The sequence below is a fragment of the Solanum stenotomum genome, chromosome 10 (assembly GCF_019186545.1).
Source record: "Solanum stenotomum isolate F172 chromosome 10, ASM1918654v1, whole genome shotgun sequence".
In the NCBI taxonomy this organism is placed as follows: Eukaryota; Viridiplantae; Streptophyta; class Magnoliopsida; order Solanales; family Solanaceae; genus Solanum; species Solanum stenotomum.
The window spans coordinates 44,760,971-44,778,060 of record NC_064291.1 but is presented as its reverse complement, the minus strand read 5'-3'; the positions used below and the strand labels follow the sequence as shown (position 1 = coordinate 44,778,060).

Sequence of the window (17,090 nt, the reverse complement as noted above, 5' to 3'; positions counted from 1 at the left end):
TTCATCTTTGTCTGTGGTGTGTGGATTTTTCCTATTTGCCCCTCTTCATGTGATATATGATCTATTTGCTCTTACATGAGGATATGAGGTTGATGTTGAGACACTGTTGGATATATCTGTTGATTATGAATTGTGTAGTATAGGTTGTTGGTTCGCTGTTAGAATGAAGTTTCGGTGGTTCGGTTGGGATTGAAAGGAGTTGTTTGTAGCTGCTAGTTTAGCTTAGTTTAGTGTTACTTGCGAGTACCTGTTGCTTTTGGTACTCACCCTTGCTTCTACACAGTTGTGTAGGTTGACAGCTCTATCAGATCCGGCTTATTACTCATCTTCAAATTAGAGCTTCCAGACTTACTTGAGAGGTAGCGGTTCATTCCAGACGTGCCCTCAAGTTATCTATATTTACTGTTCTGTTCTATTCTAGAACTTTACTATGAGACTTGTATATTTTATTCAGATTCTGTATTAGAGGTTTGTACATGTGACAACCAATTCTTGGGTTATGTTGAGTTTATTTAAAGACTTTCGCTTATCTTTCTATCTTATTCTTGTTTTATAAATTCTGTATCGTCGGGTTTTTGGGTGTTAGGCTGACATGTCCGGTGGGGTTTGGGCACGTGTCATCACATCTGGTTTTGGGGTGTGACACTATATTGTATAGTTAGTGTATACTTTCTATGACTTTTGGCTAGCTATATTGTATAGTTAGTGTATACTTCCTATGACTTTTAGCTATTTTTTTATGTAAATAAAACATGACTATATTTATTGTAAACTAATTACTTTATTGTATATGTTTGATATTATCCTCAAATAAATCCAACCAGTGAAAGCAAAATGTCGCGTACTTCTGTCAGTTTGCAAGTTTTTGGTCGAATTGCCTATTTTTTTGCTATTTGGTTTCACATCGAAGCACCATTAATTTAGATTGATGTTGCATATGGCTTATTCAAGATAATCGATATCTATTAAGGATTTTTTTATATCCAAGAATAGTAACTAACACCTTTAATTAAGAAAGAAATAATTATAGCAACCATGCACATATATAGTAAATTTTAAGTACGAATATCTAAAAGAAAAAAAAATTGTATTTGAAAGGTGCTCATCAATTATATATAATCATAGTTTCACGAGGAAGGGCTATTGATGTTTATTTTATGTTTTTATTTTATGTTCATACCCTTTCTAATTTTGTATAGTGTGTCTATAATAGCTAAATGAGATCTAAATGTCAAATGTCAATATACATATATAACAATCCCTCACTATAGCAACCATGAAACTGTCAGACAAACAATGACACTATAGAAAATTAAAGTAAACAAAAGAGGGTAAAAAAATGCTCTTAAACTATGTAAAATTAAACAAAATGTCATCCGTTATTAGTTCATCCAAAAATGCTCCAACAATCAATGATTAAAAAATGCCCCAATTATTATTTTTCGATAAAATATGTCCTTTTCCTAATAAACATTATTTTCCCGCTTTTTAAACACATTTTTTCTTAGTGCATTTTAATTTAATTTTGCATGATTTAAGCACATTTAAAAACTTGTAGTACTATTTATTGCACTAATGACATCTAAATTCGCAATTATTGTAACTTATAATACTTTTTACGTAGTTCACAAATATATAAATTTTATTTTTTTAAAAAAATAAATATTTTAATGCGTAAATTTCTGATCAAACTCAAATTGTTTGACTCTCAAAAACGAAAAGTATCATATAAATTGGTATATAAATTGGTACAAGGGGTTTATAAATGAATTAGTTTATAGCTTTACTTTCTACCCCCACTATTTGAATGTTCATTTGGATTTGGCTTCTCATTGGTCTCACCTACCCATTGATAATAAAATAATATAGTGACTTTCTAACACGGGGTCAATATGTACCTCAAAAAAGGGAAGTGGGAAACTAATAGGAAAGAGAGAAGGAAATAAAGAGGAAAAAGGAACAGGGTGATTGGTTTGAGCTATATATAAATACCACCAAACATATAAACACAATATTCAGTCACCAATTACTTCTCCATTCTAATACATTTAGCAAACAAAAAATACTTACTATAAATTTGTGTTTCACGAGAATGGGTAGCCTCTCACTTGAAATGGTATGTACTCTTCATATCATGTTTGTTACATGCACAAACATCCCCACTATATTAGCCTCTTCTTATCTTTATTAAGAAGATTTTAGTTTTCGTGATCTCTTTATTAGATAGAATATGTTTTTATTTACCTAATTATATCTTACATTAGGTTGTGATACTTGACAGGACTTTGAGCCATCAGTCTTAACACCGAGAGGTTTGGCACGGCGAATTAGTTTGTTTCCGAATGGGGACAACAAGAAACAGAAAGTGGCACAACCAATCGCAAGGCCAAGGAAGAACTTGCAACTTGAGGTGATGGAGCCTGGATTGAAGAATGAGGGTCCTTCCTTGGACACTATCTTGGTCAATTATTTAGACACACTTACCCAACGAGTCAATTTTCATTTAGGTTATCCAGTCAACATATGTTATGATCACTATGCAACTTTAGCACCACTTTTGCAGTTTCACTTAAACAATTGTGGTGATCCTTTTCTTCAAAACACTGTCGATTTCCATTCAAAAGACTTTGAAGTGGCAGTTTTGGATTGGTTTGCACAACTTTGGGAAATTGAAAAGGATCAATACTGGGGATATGTTACCAATGGTGGCACCGAAGGCAATCTCCATGGTATTTTGTTAGGGTAAGTTCATATAATGACCTGAGTATATATAATATAATAACTTTTATATATTGTTTCAGTGCTCTTACATTTCTAAACATTACTTATGTAGGAGAGAGCTACTTCCGGAGGGGATATTATATGCATCGAAAGACTCTCATTACTCAGTCTTCAAAGCTGCAAGAATGTACAGAATGGATTCAGAAACAATCAACACATCAGTAAATGGAGAGATGGATTATTCAGATTTAAGAGCAAAGTTACTTCAAAATAAGGACAGACCAGCAATTATAAATGTCACAATTGGTATATACCTAATCCAACTTTTATCCTTTTTCTTTTGTTTCTTTAATGGACTTAATTAGTCATCTTACGACTTTTACTCTTGATGGTTCTTTTAATTATAGGAACTACTTTCAAAGGAGCTATAGATGACCTTGATATTATTCTTGAAATACTCAAAGATTGTGGCTATTCACAAGATAGGTTTTACATCCACTGTGATGCAGCACTATGTGGTCTTATGACCCCTTTTATAAACAATGTGAGTTTCACTTCTTACTTCTAATTACAATTTCTTTAGTAATTTTGAGAGCAACATGCTGATAATTTTTTGTGCAAAATGTACAGATGATTAATTTCAAGAAGCCAATTGGAAGTGTCACAATTTCTGGACACAAGTTTTTGGGATGTCCAATGCCTTGTGGTGTCCAAATAACAAGAAAAAGCTACATCAATAATCTCTCAACAAATGTGGAGTACATTGCTTCTGTGGATGCCACTATTTCTGGCAGTCGTAATGGTTTGACTCCAATTTTCTTGTGGTATAGCTTGAGCGCAAAAGGTCAATTTGGCCTGCAAAAGGATGTTAGGAAATGCCTCGAGAATGCTAAATATTTGAAAGATCGTCTTCAACAAGCAGGGATAAGTGTCATGCTAAATGAGCTTAGCATCATAGTTGTACTTGAAAGGCCTCGTGACCATGAATTTGTTCGTCGTTGGCAACTTTCATGTGTCAAAGACATGGCACATGTTATTGTTATGCCAGGCATCACACGAGAAATGCTTGACAATTTCATCAGTGAATTAGTGCAACAAAGAAAACAATGGTACAAAGACGGAAAAGCGGAGGCACCTTGTGTTGCAGATGACATTGGTGCTCAAAATTGTGCATGCTCTTATCATAAGATTGACTACATTAGTTCTTAGAAAACAAAGAAGACAAGATATAATCTGCCTCTTCAAAATTGGAATTTCTTAGAGCTCTCTAATTTGTTTATATGTCTTCCATAAAGATGACATTTACTAACTTCATTTGATTCCCACATTGAAAGTGAATTTTATACTTACCTCATTGTACCACTTGACTATACAATTGTAATTTTTTTAATAATTTTTTTTTACGTAATACTCTTTTATCATCTTTGTGTAGCATTAATTTACTCTTAATATATAATCGTGTGTAGCATTAATTTACTCTTAATATATAATCGGAACAAGATTATACCTGATGGACATTGAAGTACATACACACTATTGGAATTAATGCATTCACATCTTGATGTTTAGTCTTTCAATATTGTCTCGTAGTTTTTCAAAAATTCTTTTAGAATTTGTAATACATGTATCTAGTTATTTGTGCAAGAGTTTTGGCTTTATATTTTGAGTAGTATAAATAGAGTTGTATTTGATAATTATAATGATCTCAAGTGATCTTAAGTAGCCTAATATAACTTGAGCATTCTCTAAGAAAAACATATTCTCCTTCTATATTTCCTACAAATTGGAATCACAATAGTTTTTCGTTCTTAATCTAGAGTTAGGTGAAGAATTTTTTTTTATGGAATCTAAATTAAATGAAGGTGTTAATTTTTTAGTTGTTCTTACTCCATTTTTTGATGGAAATGATTTAGAATACTGGAAGGTAAGAATGAAAACATATTTGAAAGCTGATGGTTTGTGGACTATTATTGCAAGTGGCAATGAATAGCCAGAAAATGATAGTGAACTTTCAGCAGTAGAGATGGAAAATCTTGAGGCTAAGTATCGTCAAGATGCAAAAACTTTGAGCAAAATTCAAATGAGAGTCTCAAGAGCATATTTCGCAAAAAGTGCTACTTGTGAGACTGCAAAACAAGCTTGGGAGTTTTTGAAAGATGAGGTGTATGGTGACGAAAAGGAACGCCTATAAATCTTCAAACTCTTAGAAGAGACTTTCAAAATTTGAAGATGATAGAATCTGAAAAAATAGATAATGGGAAAAGGGTTTGATATACCCCTCAACCTTGCCATTTGGAGCTGATATGCCCTTTGTTATGAAAGTGACTCATATATACCCTTACCGTTATACAAACGGCTCACATATGCCTCTACAGTTACAAAATGATCTCACATATGCCTCTACAGTTACAAAATGATCTCACATATACTCTTCATTTAACGGAAGTGAAAAAATTAATTTTAAATTTATATTTTTGACTTTTAATTTTCTTAAAAATTATTTAGGGGTATATATGATTCTTCTAGCAAAGTTCAAGGTATATTTTAATCTTTTTCATACATAAATTATTTTTTGACTTCTTTGATTATAATTATTTGAGTTTCTTATTTTTATATTATTTTTTTCTTTCATTCCTTAGTATAAAGATTATTTTTTTTGTGGCTATATTATAATTTGAAACTATATATATATTTTTTATCTATATTGTAATTTATTTTTTGTATTTGAAAGAACCAAATTTGGTCATCTATAATAAGTTTTACAAAAATATTAGTGAAACATAAATAAATTTGATCATCAAAATAATAAATCTAAATTAGTCATTGAAACAAAAAAAAGTCAAAACAAATATGTTTAAGGAGGATTAAATATACTCATAAGGGATTATATATATATTTTTAAATAATAAAAAATTCAACGAAAATTAATTTTTTTCATTTCTGTTAGAGGAAAAGGGTATATGTGAGCCATTTGTATATAAGTAGGGGTATATATGAGCCACTTTCATAACGAGGGATATATTAGCTCTAAATGATAAAGTTGAGGGGTATATCAAACCCTTTTCCCATAGATAAATATTGCACAAGAGTCATGAATATTGTTAATGAAATGATAATTCAAGGTGATGATATTTCTGACCAACAAGTTGTGGAAAAAATTCTCATTACTGCCATAGAAAATTATGAATTTATTGTTACTATTACTGAGGAGACGAAATGTCTTTCTAAGCTNGTGAGTCGATGACTCACATATCAGATATTAAACTGATAAGAACAGATACTACACTTGATCTTAGCCAAAAGGCCGAGAAAGGTATGATTCTCTATGTGTTGTGCCGGGCTATTTTATATGTCACTTGTTGCATAAAATCTCTCTTTCTAGGCAGTGTGGGACTAGAAGAGCTTCTATATTAAACTAGAAATCATCTTCTCTGGTTTTATATATAAAACTAATTCAATCCCATTAATCGTCTATAATATAGTAAGTATTGATCAAAGAGCAGTGAATGAAACAATTTACGTTTTGTTGGCTGCAAAATACTTTCAACAATTTTGCTTTCGGTATTTATTAGATGTTTTTTCGAGAATTGAGCATTATTAAAACTTAAGAAGAACTATGGTTCGAAATAACTGGTGTTGGCTGCATAATAGTTTCAACAATTTTGCTGAAATTAACTGTTGGTTACTTGTCAAGTTAGTTTAATTCTTTGAGAGCTTCCCAAATATTATTTCATCAATTTAGCTACCTTTTGCTAAAAATCTAACATTATGTTATCCGTGATAGAATCAGGAATGTCGTCACATAAGATACGGGGTTTATGCATGTGATCTAAAAGCTATTTTTTGAGGAGTCCAGCACCAAAATGGACACTTTTTGAACCCTAACACCAAAAAGGACCCTCTCTAAAAACACACACCAAAACGGACCGTTAGCCCATTTATGGACGAACTATAACTACCATCTTTTAATAGTGTCATCTCTGTTAACTCCAAATACATCCAAAATAATATTACATAACTTTAAAGGTAGTTCGCCCACAGATGGGCAAACTATAATTCTTTTTACTAGCTCCTCACGTGAATCTATGTCTCTTTCTTCCTCACATGAAGCTATATCTCCTTTTTCAACAATAAATATGTGTTATTCACTCCACATTTTCTCATTCATCTTCTACTTTTTTTATATGATTTTTGAAATTTGATAGACATGTCTCAATAATCCGGAAAGTTTGTATATTCAATTGAACTAGATATTTGTAAATGCAAAGAGTATTGTAAAATGAAAACATCAGGACTTCAAGAAATCTTGGTCGTAAATTTTGGAGTTGTGCATGTTCAAAGGTAAAAAAATTTATTTGTTCACTTCAAAATATTTGGTATTCAGTTGTTTCTTGTTTTGTTATTTCAGGAAAATGATGGATGCAATTGTTTTTGGTGAGCAGAAAACATGTTCATAAAAAAAGAAACGTAGACGTTCTGCTTTGTCTTAGTTGGACCATTTTTTTTTATTTTTTTTTTAAAATTAGAGTACGCTCATAACTCAACGAATCACAACATTATTTTATTTTAAAAAAAATTGGAGTTTGCCTCATTATGGATGGACCCTAATAAAATTTTATAACAAAAATTGTGGCTTAGTTCATGAACTGCAATTGAATATGTCTTTTTTTTATTTTTTTTATTTTTAAATATGACATCTTTGTTATTTTTCATATATAGTGATGCTCTTAGATCTAACGAGAAATTCATACAAATAAATTTTTTTTTTTTTTTCAAAAAAACAATACTCAATTGAAACTGCAATTGAGTATTGCTCTTAGAACTACAATTTTCCATTGGGCGATGAGGCATATTGGCCACCTTTTCCATTCAATTTGATTGTAATACTCAATATTTGAAAACTTCTGGAGTCAACAATACTAGGCTTCGTAGAAATGAAATGGGCATTACTCTAGGTCGCATGGCACAACGATGTAGTTTAAGTAGGGAAACTAGTCATAAGAGCAATCGTCATCCCCATCGACCTCAGTAGTTTTTTACTACTATTATTATATCGATAAGAATATATACTACACTTAATCTTACGTTTCAATTTATTGATATCATATATTTTAGGGGTGATACTTTGCGAGTAATTATAAAAAATGGAATTCTTAAAACATCAAGCACCAGTGGTCTAGTGGTAGAATAGTACCCTGCCACGGTACAGACCCGGGTTCAATTCCCGGCTGGTGCATTATTCGAGTGCTGTGAAGATAAATTGCGTAGTCTATGAGAACTTGGGTCATCACCTTGTCTGATATCAGACGACAAAACAGCGCATCTGAGCCTTCTCTTTTGTTTTTTGATACTTAAAAAAAATCATCATCGAAAACATTCTGAGATAGATGTAGTATGAAATGGTTTCAAGTCATCAACAATGTTAGCACCTCATGCAGGTTTTGTTATATCGATTGATGTTCAACATCACGACAACAAAAATATTTTGTAGATTCATAGAATTCTTTACAAGAGAACATTATTACATATCAATTGAAATAATCTAAAATTTTGGAATAAAATTGGTGGGGTGCGCCAGGCCAAGGTTATAGTGCAACACCAAGGCAATGATTGAAGATCCCAATAGCAAGCTACCGTGATGGACCTTCCTCCACTTGTGCAAATGTGCTCGAAGGCGACAACTCTAAATCCACATTTCTAAATCATTGGAGCATCGATTGTGTCATTCTCAGACTCGTAACATAGACGAAATTTCCCCAATGGATCATCCTTCATAGTAACACTAATTGAATTAGCCAGTGTTGATTCCATATTCAACATTGGATAGTTATAATATAAAGCACCAGTGGTCTAGTGGTAGAATAGTACCCTGCCACGGTACAGACCCGGGTTCAATTCCCGGCTGGTGCATTATTCGAGTGCTGTGAAGATAAATTGCGTAGTCTATGAGAACTTGGGTCCTCACCTTGTCTGATAACAGACGACAAAACAGCGCATCTGAGCCCTCTCTTTTTCCACAATCATTTTTAAATGTCGTTGGAGATTACAAGCTGAGAAATCGAATTCATTAGTATTTTACACACTATGGGTCACCATTTATCTTTAGTAGTAGTACAGTTCATCTTACTGAAAAAAAAAGGTGCCAAATGGTAGGTTGAAACATTAGTCTAACTCTCAAGATTTATAAGTTATAGCTGTTCATATCTGATTTTAATTAAAATGTGCAACTTGCAATGGCATAGAGAGCTCTTATGTATAAAACTGCCCAAAATTGTGTACTGCTATGAAATCAAAGGTTTTTAGAACTAGAATTGGTGGGGTGAGCCAGGCCAAGGCAGTAGTGCAACACCAAAGCGACTCATGAAGGCCCCAATAGCAAGCTACCGTGGTGAACCTCCCCCCTTAAAAAATAGAGTTAATATCGTGTGAGTCGATGACTCACATATCAGATATTAAACTGATAAGAACAGATACTACACTTGATCTTAGCCAAAAGGCCGAGAAAGGTATGATTTTCCATGTGTTATGCCGGGCTATTTTATATTCACTTTGTTACATAAAATCTCTCTTTCCAGTCAGTATGGGACTAGAAGAGCTTCTATATGTTAAGCTAGTAATCATCTTCTCTGGTTTTATATATTAAACTAATTCAATCCCATTAATCGTCTATAGTTCCATCGATCAAATAGTAGTGAATGAGACAATATTTTACGTTTTGTTGGCTGCAAAATAGTTCCAAAATAAGATAGAAAACAAGAAATGGAAATTTCAATTTGTTGACATAACATTTTCCACCATTAAAGGTTAATAATAAGTTCACAAAAATCCCAAGTACTAATATCTTTGTCCTGGATCTCGAAGAAACTCCTTCAACAAACAATTGAAAGAAATGTTTACAACCTAGAATTGGTGGGGTGCACCAAGCCAAGGTAGTAGTGCAACACCTAGGCGATGTTTAAAGGTCCTGATAGCAAGCTACCGTGATGGACCTTCCCCTCATATTCCTCTGTTGTGAACAATATTGAAAACTAATAAGAAACACAAATTATTTTTCACAAATCTTTAAAGATTTGTCGATTCATAACACAAATTGAATCTTTTGATACTCTAGAGATTTGAGAATAACCTTTTATAATTCCCAAATAATTGATAAGTGAGAATGTAAAGTAAAGCTTTTACAACTAAATTTAGTGGGGGTGCGTCAAGCCAAGACACTAGTGCAATGCCAGAGGACGCTTGAAGGTCCTGAATCCCAATAGCAAGCTACCGTATGGACATCCCCTAAAAAATAGAGTCAGTATAATGTAATATACTGATATGAACAGATACTACACTTGATCTTACATTAGAGGTGGTACTTTGCGACTATGTAGGTAAAATGGTATTTTTAAAACATCAAGCACCAGTGGTCTGGTGGTAGAATAATACCCTGCCACTGTACAGTCCTTGGTTCGATTCCTGGCTAGTGCATTATGTGCTGTGAAGATAAATTGTGCAGTCAGTGAGAACTTTGGGTGCTCACCTTGTGTTTGATATTAGACGACAAAATAGTGCATCTGAGTCTCCTTTTCCATTATTATTTTTTAATGTTGTTAGAGATTACAAGATCTGACATCGAATTTGGTCCAATTATATATCGGATCATACTAAAATTGGCTCACCATATATAGGGTCACCATTTATCTTTAGGAGTAGCACAGTACAACTTACTGAAAGAAAAGAACTAATATTAGTTCAGTAGCTCTTATGGATCAAACTTCCCCAAATTAGAAGGGACAAATTGTGTACTGTTATGAAAAAAAAGGTTTTTAGAACTAGTATTGGTGGGGTGAGCCAGGCCAAGGCAGTAGTGCAACACCAGGGTGACTCATGAAGGTCCCGATAGCAAGCTACCGTGGTGAACCTCCCCCTTAAAAAATAGAGTTAATATCGTGTGAATCGATGACTCACATATCAGATATTAAACTGATAAGAACAGATACTACACTTGATCTTAGCCAAAAGGCCGAGAAAGGTATGCTTTTCCATGTGTTATGCCGGGATATTTTATATGTCACTTGTTAAATTAAATCTCTCTTTCTAGGCAGTGTGGGATAAAAATGTGTTTCTGGAAAATTAGAAGGAATCTAAGAAGTTCATCTATCAAAATTAAGGCCATGGAAACAAAGTTTTTGATTATTTTTTTGATTCGTCGATGGATTTTCTTTATATATTGATAAAAATCACCAGTGATTAAGTTCAATCTCTTCCAAGACGAGAAGTATCAAGTGATTTCTTTTCATTTTCTTATGTTTTTGGTGAAGTCGATTATCCATATCTACGTGGTTGGTAGGTTTTCATGATGGTGGAATGGACCGAAAACCACAATCGATATTGAAAACCACCAATATCTCTTGTTTGTTTCATTGTACAAATTATTTAGTTTGGAAATTTTTTTGGTGAAGATGGAATAAAATTGATGTAGAGAATTTATATGCAAAACCCAACTAATTCAGGATTGAGGCATCATTGCAATGGTTGAATTGCTATTTTTGTATTATAGTTGTACTGTATTTCTTAGAAAGGTAAAAAACAATATGATCTACCAGACTGATCTTATCTGCATCAATTTCAGGATCTAAATAGGATAGAAAATTCTAAAACTGTCAGTAGCATTACATGTGAAAGAGAATTTAGTCTCCTTTGTTCTACTCTGGACTTAAGTTTGGAACCTTCTATCTCAGGAGGCAGTTACAACCAATGTTTTAAAGGGCGTGTAACATCTCGCACCTAGAAACGACTATAAAGAGTTTAAAATATGAAAATATTGATTTTTGGAAAGAATAAGAAAATCTGGAAATTTTGTCTAAGTTAAGAAAGTGAGTTTTGGCCATTTTCAAACGGCCATAACTCCTATCTCAGGATGAGTTAGTAGCAGCTCTTGATATGGTTGGAAAGCCCTTGGAGAGATCTTTTCAACGCCGCCGAGATTACACGATTTGGACATTGTATGAATGAGATATGCCTTTCGGAAGTTGGGCTGTTGGATTGAAGGAAGGACAAAGTAGTCTTTTCTCTAAGTTATTTCCTAATTCGATTTTAGGGGTTTGTTGGGGTAAAAACAGAACCTAAATCAGTTTTTGGTAAATTTAAGAACGCTTAGGGCTTGGAGAAAAGAGAAAAGAAGAAAGAAAGGAGAAAAACCAAGATTTCGCCAAGAACGTCAAGCGTTTGAAGTGAAATTCGTCGGGGGTGATCCCTATTAAGGTATGTGAGATCTTTTAGTGATGGGTTAGTTCACCCACACACCAATTTGTTTCAATTCAGCGATTTGGAGTTGTTTACATGTTAAGAAGTGAAGTTCTTGAAGAACATTTTTGAATTCTTGTTGGTTGATTGTTGACTATCCAGTGTTGATTTGATTCGTGTTTTCGGGTTGTTTTTCGAGTTAAATCTATTGGGTATTGAGGGCACTAATGATCCTTAGTGTTTGGGGAAAGAACCATAAAAGTTTAGAGAGCTTAGAGATGAAAAACCAAGGAGAAAAGTCGGAGTTTGCTGGGCAAGGAGTTGGGACGCCGCGCCTCTCAAAGCGCCCCACTTCAGAGTCTGAAGTTTGGCCTCTGGGGTGACGCGCCAGCCAGAGCGCCACAACTTCAGCTCTGAAGTTTGTGATCTGGCGCCCCACGCCTCTCAGAGCGCCAAGGACGCCAGTTTACCCCATTCTTCCCCTACCTTTTCGTACTAGTTCCTAAGTGATGTACCTATATTTCCTAGTTGATTCTAACACTCTAAAGTACATCTAAACATCATGAAATCATCCATAAACATGAGATAATGAACCTTGAATCCATAATTCAATTCAAGGAAAGTTAAGATCAAAGTCAAGAGAAGTAAGAGTCAAGTCAAGATAAGTTCCTAGAGTTTTCCAAGAGTCTTTTCCAAATGTTTTAACTTTGTTTTAAGACTTAAAAGTTCAAGTTGAGTAAAGAATAAAGAGTAAAGTTTGAAGTTCATTTCTTCAAAAGTATATGGGGACTAAGTTTTCCCAAATTAAAGAGATTTAAATTGTTTTCACATTTAAATAAAAACGAAAACTGAGATTTCCAAAGAGCCTTCGGGAAAGTTTTCAGAAAAAGAAATTGCTTTCTAAATGAAGCAAGAGGGGAAACTTTGCTTTCCAAGATAGCCTTTGAGCTAAGTTTTTGAACACTAATCTCAAATCACAGAAGAAATATGTTTTTTTAAAACAGAAGAGCCAGTATATTTTGGGAGTAGTATTGAGCACCGAATTGGGGACTAGCATGAGTTTAGATAACTCACGTCACTATAGAACCATGTAACCATCATGGGTAGAAAAGGGTCATACTTTTTAGAGGAATCCTTTTCGCAATAGACTAGTGGATCCATTAGACAGTTTAGGTTCTATACCTTTGGCCGGGTATAGGATGCGCTGGCAGCATGAGGTAGATCGTTGTATCATCACTATAGCTCTTATGTGATGATTGTCGGTTAGAGAAACTCCCACATAAGTTATTGTATTTTTATATACATTAGTTTATTTTATTCTTACATACATTTCAGAGTTATGTTGTATCCTTGTATATACACAGAGTTGACATTATGTTTTTAAACAACTTTTCTTTATGTTGCACTTGTTTAAACTGCTTTATATTGAAATGAGTTCAGTAAGTATTCATGAGTTGTGAAGAGCCAAGGTAAGTGTTTCTTTCAGATTTCCCTCTCAAGCCTATGTTGTTTTAGCTTTCCAACTCGCATACTCGTACATTCAATGTACTGATGCCAGTTGGCCTGCATCTTATTATGATGCAGACACATCTAACTAGGATCGGCATTCCGACGCATCGTTGATCCAGTAAGCAGTTCAGAGTCTGTTGGTGAGCCTCCTTGCTTTTCGGAGGATCTATTTCATTGCTTTCTAGTTTAGTTTATTAGGATGTTGTGGGATCTGTCCCAAAATCCATCTTAGTTGTTATTAAAGGCTTCATAGACAGTCAAATGTTAGTTTCTTATTGTTAAAACTTAGGTTGCCACTTTTGGCCAAGTTGAATGTTTAATCTTTAAAACATTCTCAGTTATTTTGTTATTCAGTTCAGTTAAGTTCATTTATCATTATAGACATGAATATTGTCTTCCGCTGAGTAAGTAAGCCAGACCAAGGGTTCGCTTGGGGCCATCAATGGTCTCCGAGTGCCTGCCACGTCCAGGGTGTAGGCTCAGGGCATGACAGGGTGGGGGCATGAGGCGAGACGTTTTATGTAGTATGGGGTGAGACGTAATCCCCGAGACATAGGGAGTAAGTCCAATGGATCTACGGGGCATAGTCTCATGTATATTCAATTTTAAAATTTTATTACTACGAAAATAAGCAAAAGTAAAATTAAAAGTTCAATGATTTTACAAGTATTATGATTTTTATTTGAGATAGATATTAATAGGCAATAATGAAGAAAAAAAAGTATTATAATTACTATTTGAGAAATATCACTACACTAATAATAAAAAGGATGATTTAAAGCAAAAAAAAAGATAAAAAAATAATAATTCAGAACACTCAGGGCATACATTTTTACACCCAGAACTTATGATTTTATGCTTAGTGCTTACGTCCCAAATTCTAGGACTTATCAATTTGCGCCCATAGCGTTTTTGGTACGCTCCTCCCTAAGACTCGCCCAAAAAACGTTTTTGAAAACACTGGTTACAACCCTTTAGATATGTATAGAAGTTTAACTACTGATGGTAATAATACTGATATTTAGTTTCATTCCTTTTTTTCTCTGCCATTTCAGATTGTGATGATATCAGTATACTTCCATTTTTTCCTTAAAAAAATATTAATTAAATCTTGATTGATGAAACTTATGATTAAGGGAGCAAGTATCATTTGTCTGATGGATCACACGAAATCATGAATTGAAAAACCTACATGAGGACTCATTTGGTAGAAGGTGATGAAGAGTTGTTGGACTCAACCTCTTCTGTTTCTTTTGTTGATGCTGGTGAAAAGGATTCAACTACTAAATCGACTTTCACAAATTTCAATGAATCACCTTATTAGAAGTTTAGATATATTAGAGATATAATTAGAAGCCCAGACTTGGTAACGGGAAGATTTATGTTGAGTGGGACTCATAATATTATTGTTCTTGATCTCTTTGACCAGTTGGAGAATCAGAAGGCTCGAACTAATAATGTAGAAGAGCATATGAAGATTAGGAGAAGAGTATTGTTTGAGTGGTAGTTGAATGTCTGAATTTCAGTTGGTAGTAGATAGAGTTTTGGCAGAGGTCTTGAAGCTTGGGAAAAGTGGACAACCACTTCTTCCTTTTGATCAATGTTGTCCATTTTGCCCAAGCTTCAAAACCTCGGCCAAAACTCTGTTTACATCTAAATTCCAGTCATTCAACCACCTAATCAAACATCAGTTTTCTCCTAATCTTCACATGCTCTTTTGTATTTTTATTAATTCGAGCCTTCTGATTCTCTTAGTGGTAAAAGAGATCAAGAGCAATAATACTCTGAGCCTCACTCAACACAAATCCTGCCATTACCAAGTCTAAGCTTCTAATATATCAAAAATTACAGTAAGGTGATTAATTAAAATTTGTGCGAGTCAATGTACTAGTTAAATCATTTTCACTAGGATTAGCAAGAGAAACAGAAAAGGTTGAATCTCACAACTCTGCATTACCTTCCACCAAATAGGTCCTCATGTAGGTTTTCCAATTTATAATTTCGTGAGATTCACCAAACAAACAGATGATACTTGCTCCCTGAATATTAAGTTTAATTAGTTAAGGTTTAATTGATATATTTTCAGGGGGAAATGGAAGTATATTGGTAATGACAACATTCAGTTCTTCATTCAATGTAATGACTTGACAACATCTTTAAAGTCCATGAGCAATTACTACACTAATCTTATGAGAAAGTGTATCACCTAATTTCTATAAATCTCTTATAATTTTGAGTTAAACAAACCTTATGAAATGCCTTTTCTTTAATATTTCTATTAAGCAAATTCAACTACCTTCTTCCTATAATTAATTTATTGAAGCAACGCTATACAGCCAAATTAGAGAACAATGACTAAAAAGGCATAAAAACAAGTAGTCAATATAGGCGTAGAAGGAAATTTGACGAAAGAGTGGACACTTAACCGATCAAATTCAACATATATCATCATAATCTTAAATAGGAGAAAAAAATAGAATGAAACTAAGTATTAGTATTATTATCATCAGTAGTTAAACTTTTGTAGCTATCCAAAGAGTTGCATTTGTCTCCTGAAATAGAAGGTTCCAAACTTGAGGTCAGACTAGAACAAGGGAGTCTGAATTCTTTTTCACACGTAATGTTGCTGGCAGTTTTAGGATTTTCTACTCTATTTTGGATCCTGAAATTGATGCAAATAAGATTAGCCTAGCTAGTACGTTATACTTTTTTTTTTCCTTTTCTAAGAAAATGTAGTATAGTAATAATGCAGAAATGGGATTTCAACAACTACAATAATACCTCAACCCTTAATTAGTTGGATTTTGCATATAAAATCTCAACATCAATTTTATTCCATCTCCACCATTTTTCCCAATAATTAATAATTTGTAGTACACCTTCAAACAAAAAGCAGAGTCAATTGAAAAACGAAACAATGAAGAAGCCAGATGGCTAAAAAACTGAACCTTTAAAAGCTGATCTCAACAGCAAAAACAATAGCAACAACATCAAGGTGGGGAATGTTAATCCCCCATAACGAAAGGGGGAAGAAGCTACAATTGGGGAGCACAAGAGAGAACATCGCCGCAGAGGCGATGAGAACATGGAGAAGAAGAGGAGGAGAGCACTAATCATAAAACCCTATCATTTAGGGTTCTTTTATATTCACCTGGTCTGACCACTTTTGGGTCGACCATCTCTTTTTTTGGTATATTTATGTGTAGATCCGTTTAGGAGCCCATTTTTTATTTAATAAAATGGAGCATGAGTCCAGATTTAAACTTAAAAAAGAAATATTGGTAGTTTTCAATGTCAATTGTGGTTTTCGGTCCATTCCACAACTATACTTGATTGGTTTGGTTTTATCTAAAAAAAAATGTCAATTCGAGATCAAACCAACCCGACATTATATATATAATTTTTAAAATTGTAATTTTTTATACATAAAAGTATTTACTTTGTATTATTTTTAAAAATATTTTTTTTATACTTTTTCATAGTTTTTATCTATTATCATATTATTTCTAGTTTTTGAGAGTTGAATTTTGAATGGTCCAATAAAGGTTATAGTCCATAGATATTAGTAACTCTAACAAAACTCAAATGAAAATTAAATCAATACTAGTGCTAAAAAAAGAGTTACTTCAACA

The 17,090-nt window shown here is 33.4% G+C and overlaps 1 protein-coding gene, 3 non-coding genes and 1 pseudogene across 4 annotated transcripts; 1 reads left to right on the top strand and 4 right to left on the bottom strand.

Moving 5' to 3' along the window:
- The first annotated feature begins 2,031 nt into the window (after positions 1 to 2,031).
- LOC125842198 (histidine decarboxylase-like) lies at positions 2,032 to 4,086 on the top strand. The gene is made up of 5 exons (XM_049521442.1): positions 2,032 to 2,116; positions 2,282 to 2,742; positions 2,834 to 3,027; positions 3,129 to 3,265; positions 3,352 to 4,086. Exons 1-5 carry the CDS (start codon positions 2,093 to 2,095, stop codon positions 3,928 to 3,930), a joined length of 1,395 nt encoding a protein of 464 aa, XP_049377399.1. The 5' UTR covers positions 2,032 to 2,092; the 3' UTR covers positions 3,931 to 4,086.
- Positions 4,087 to 5,844: 1,758 nt separating this feature from the next.
- LOC125843432 (U2 spliceosomal RNA) lies at positions 5,845 to 6,038 on the bottom strand. Its single transcript, XR_007444028.1, has one exon. It is a non-coding gene; the product is annotated as a U2 spliceosomal RNA (small nuclear RNA).
- Positions 6,039 to 9,035: 2,997 nt separating this feature from the next.
- On the bottom strand, positions 9,036 to 9,231 carry LOC125843417 (U2 spliceosomal RNA). The gene has a single exon (XR_007444014.1). It is a non-coding gene; the product is annotated as a U2 spliceosomal RNA (small nuclear RNA).
- A 681-nt stretch (positions 9,232 to 9,912) lies between these two features.
- Positions 9,913 to 10,077, bottom strand: LOC125843437 (U2 spliceosomal RNA; annotated as a pseudogene).
- Positions 10,078 to 10,544: 467 nt separating this feature from the next.
- On the bottom strand, positions 10,545 to 10,739 carry LOC125843419 (U2 spliceosomal RNA). The gene has a single exon (XR_007444016.1). It is a non-coding gene; the product is annotated as a U2 spliceosomal RNA (small nuclear RNA).
- Positions 10,740 to 17,090: the final 6,351 nt, after the last annotated feature.

Excerpts from the sequence above, each read along its gene's own strand:
- LOC125842198 (XM_049521442.1), top strand. The coding sequence starts at position 2,093 with ATGGGTAGCCTCTCACTTGAAATG. Across the intron at positions 2,117-2,281 it reads GTAGCCTCTCACTTGAAATG|GACTTTGAGCCATCAGTCTT; the intron begins GTATGTACTCTT and ends GATACTTGACAG. Across the intron at positions 3,028-3,128 it reads AATTATAAATGTCACAATTG|GAACTACTTTCAAAGGAGCT; the intron begins GTATATACCTAA and ends TTTTAATTATAG.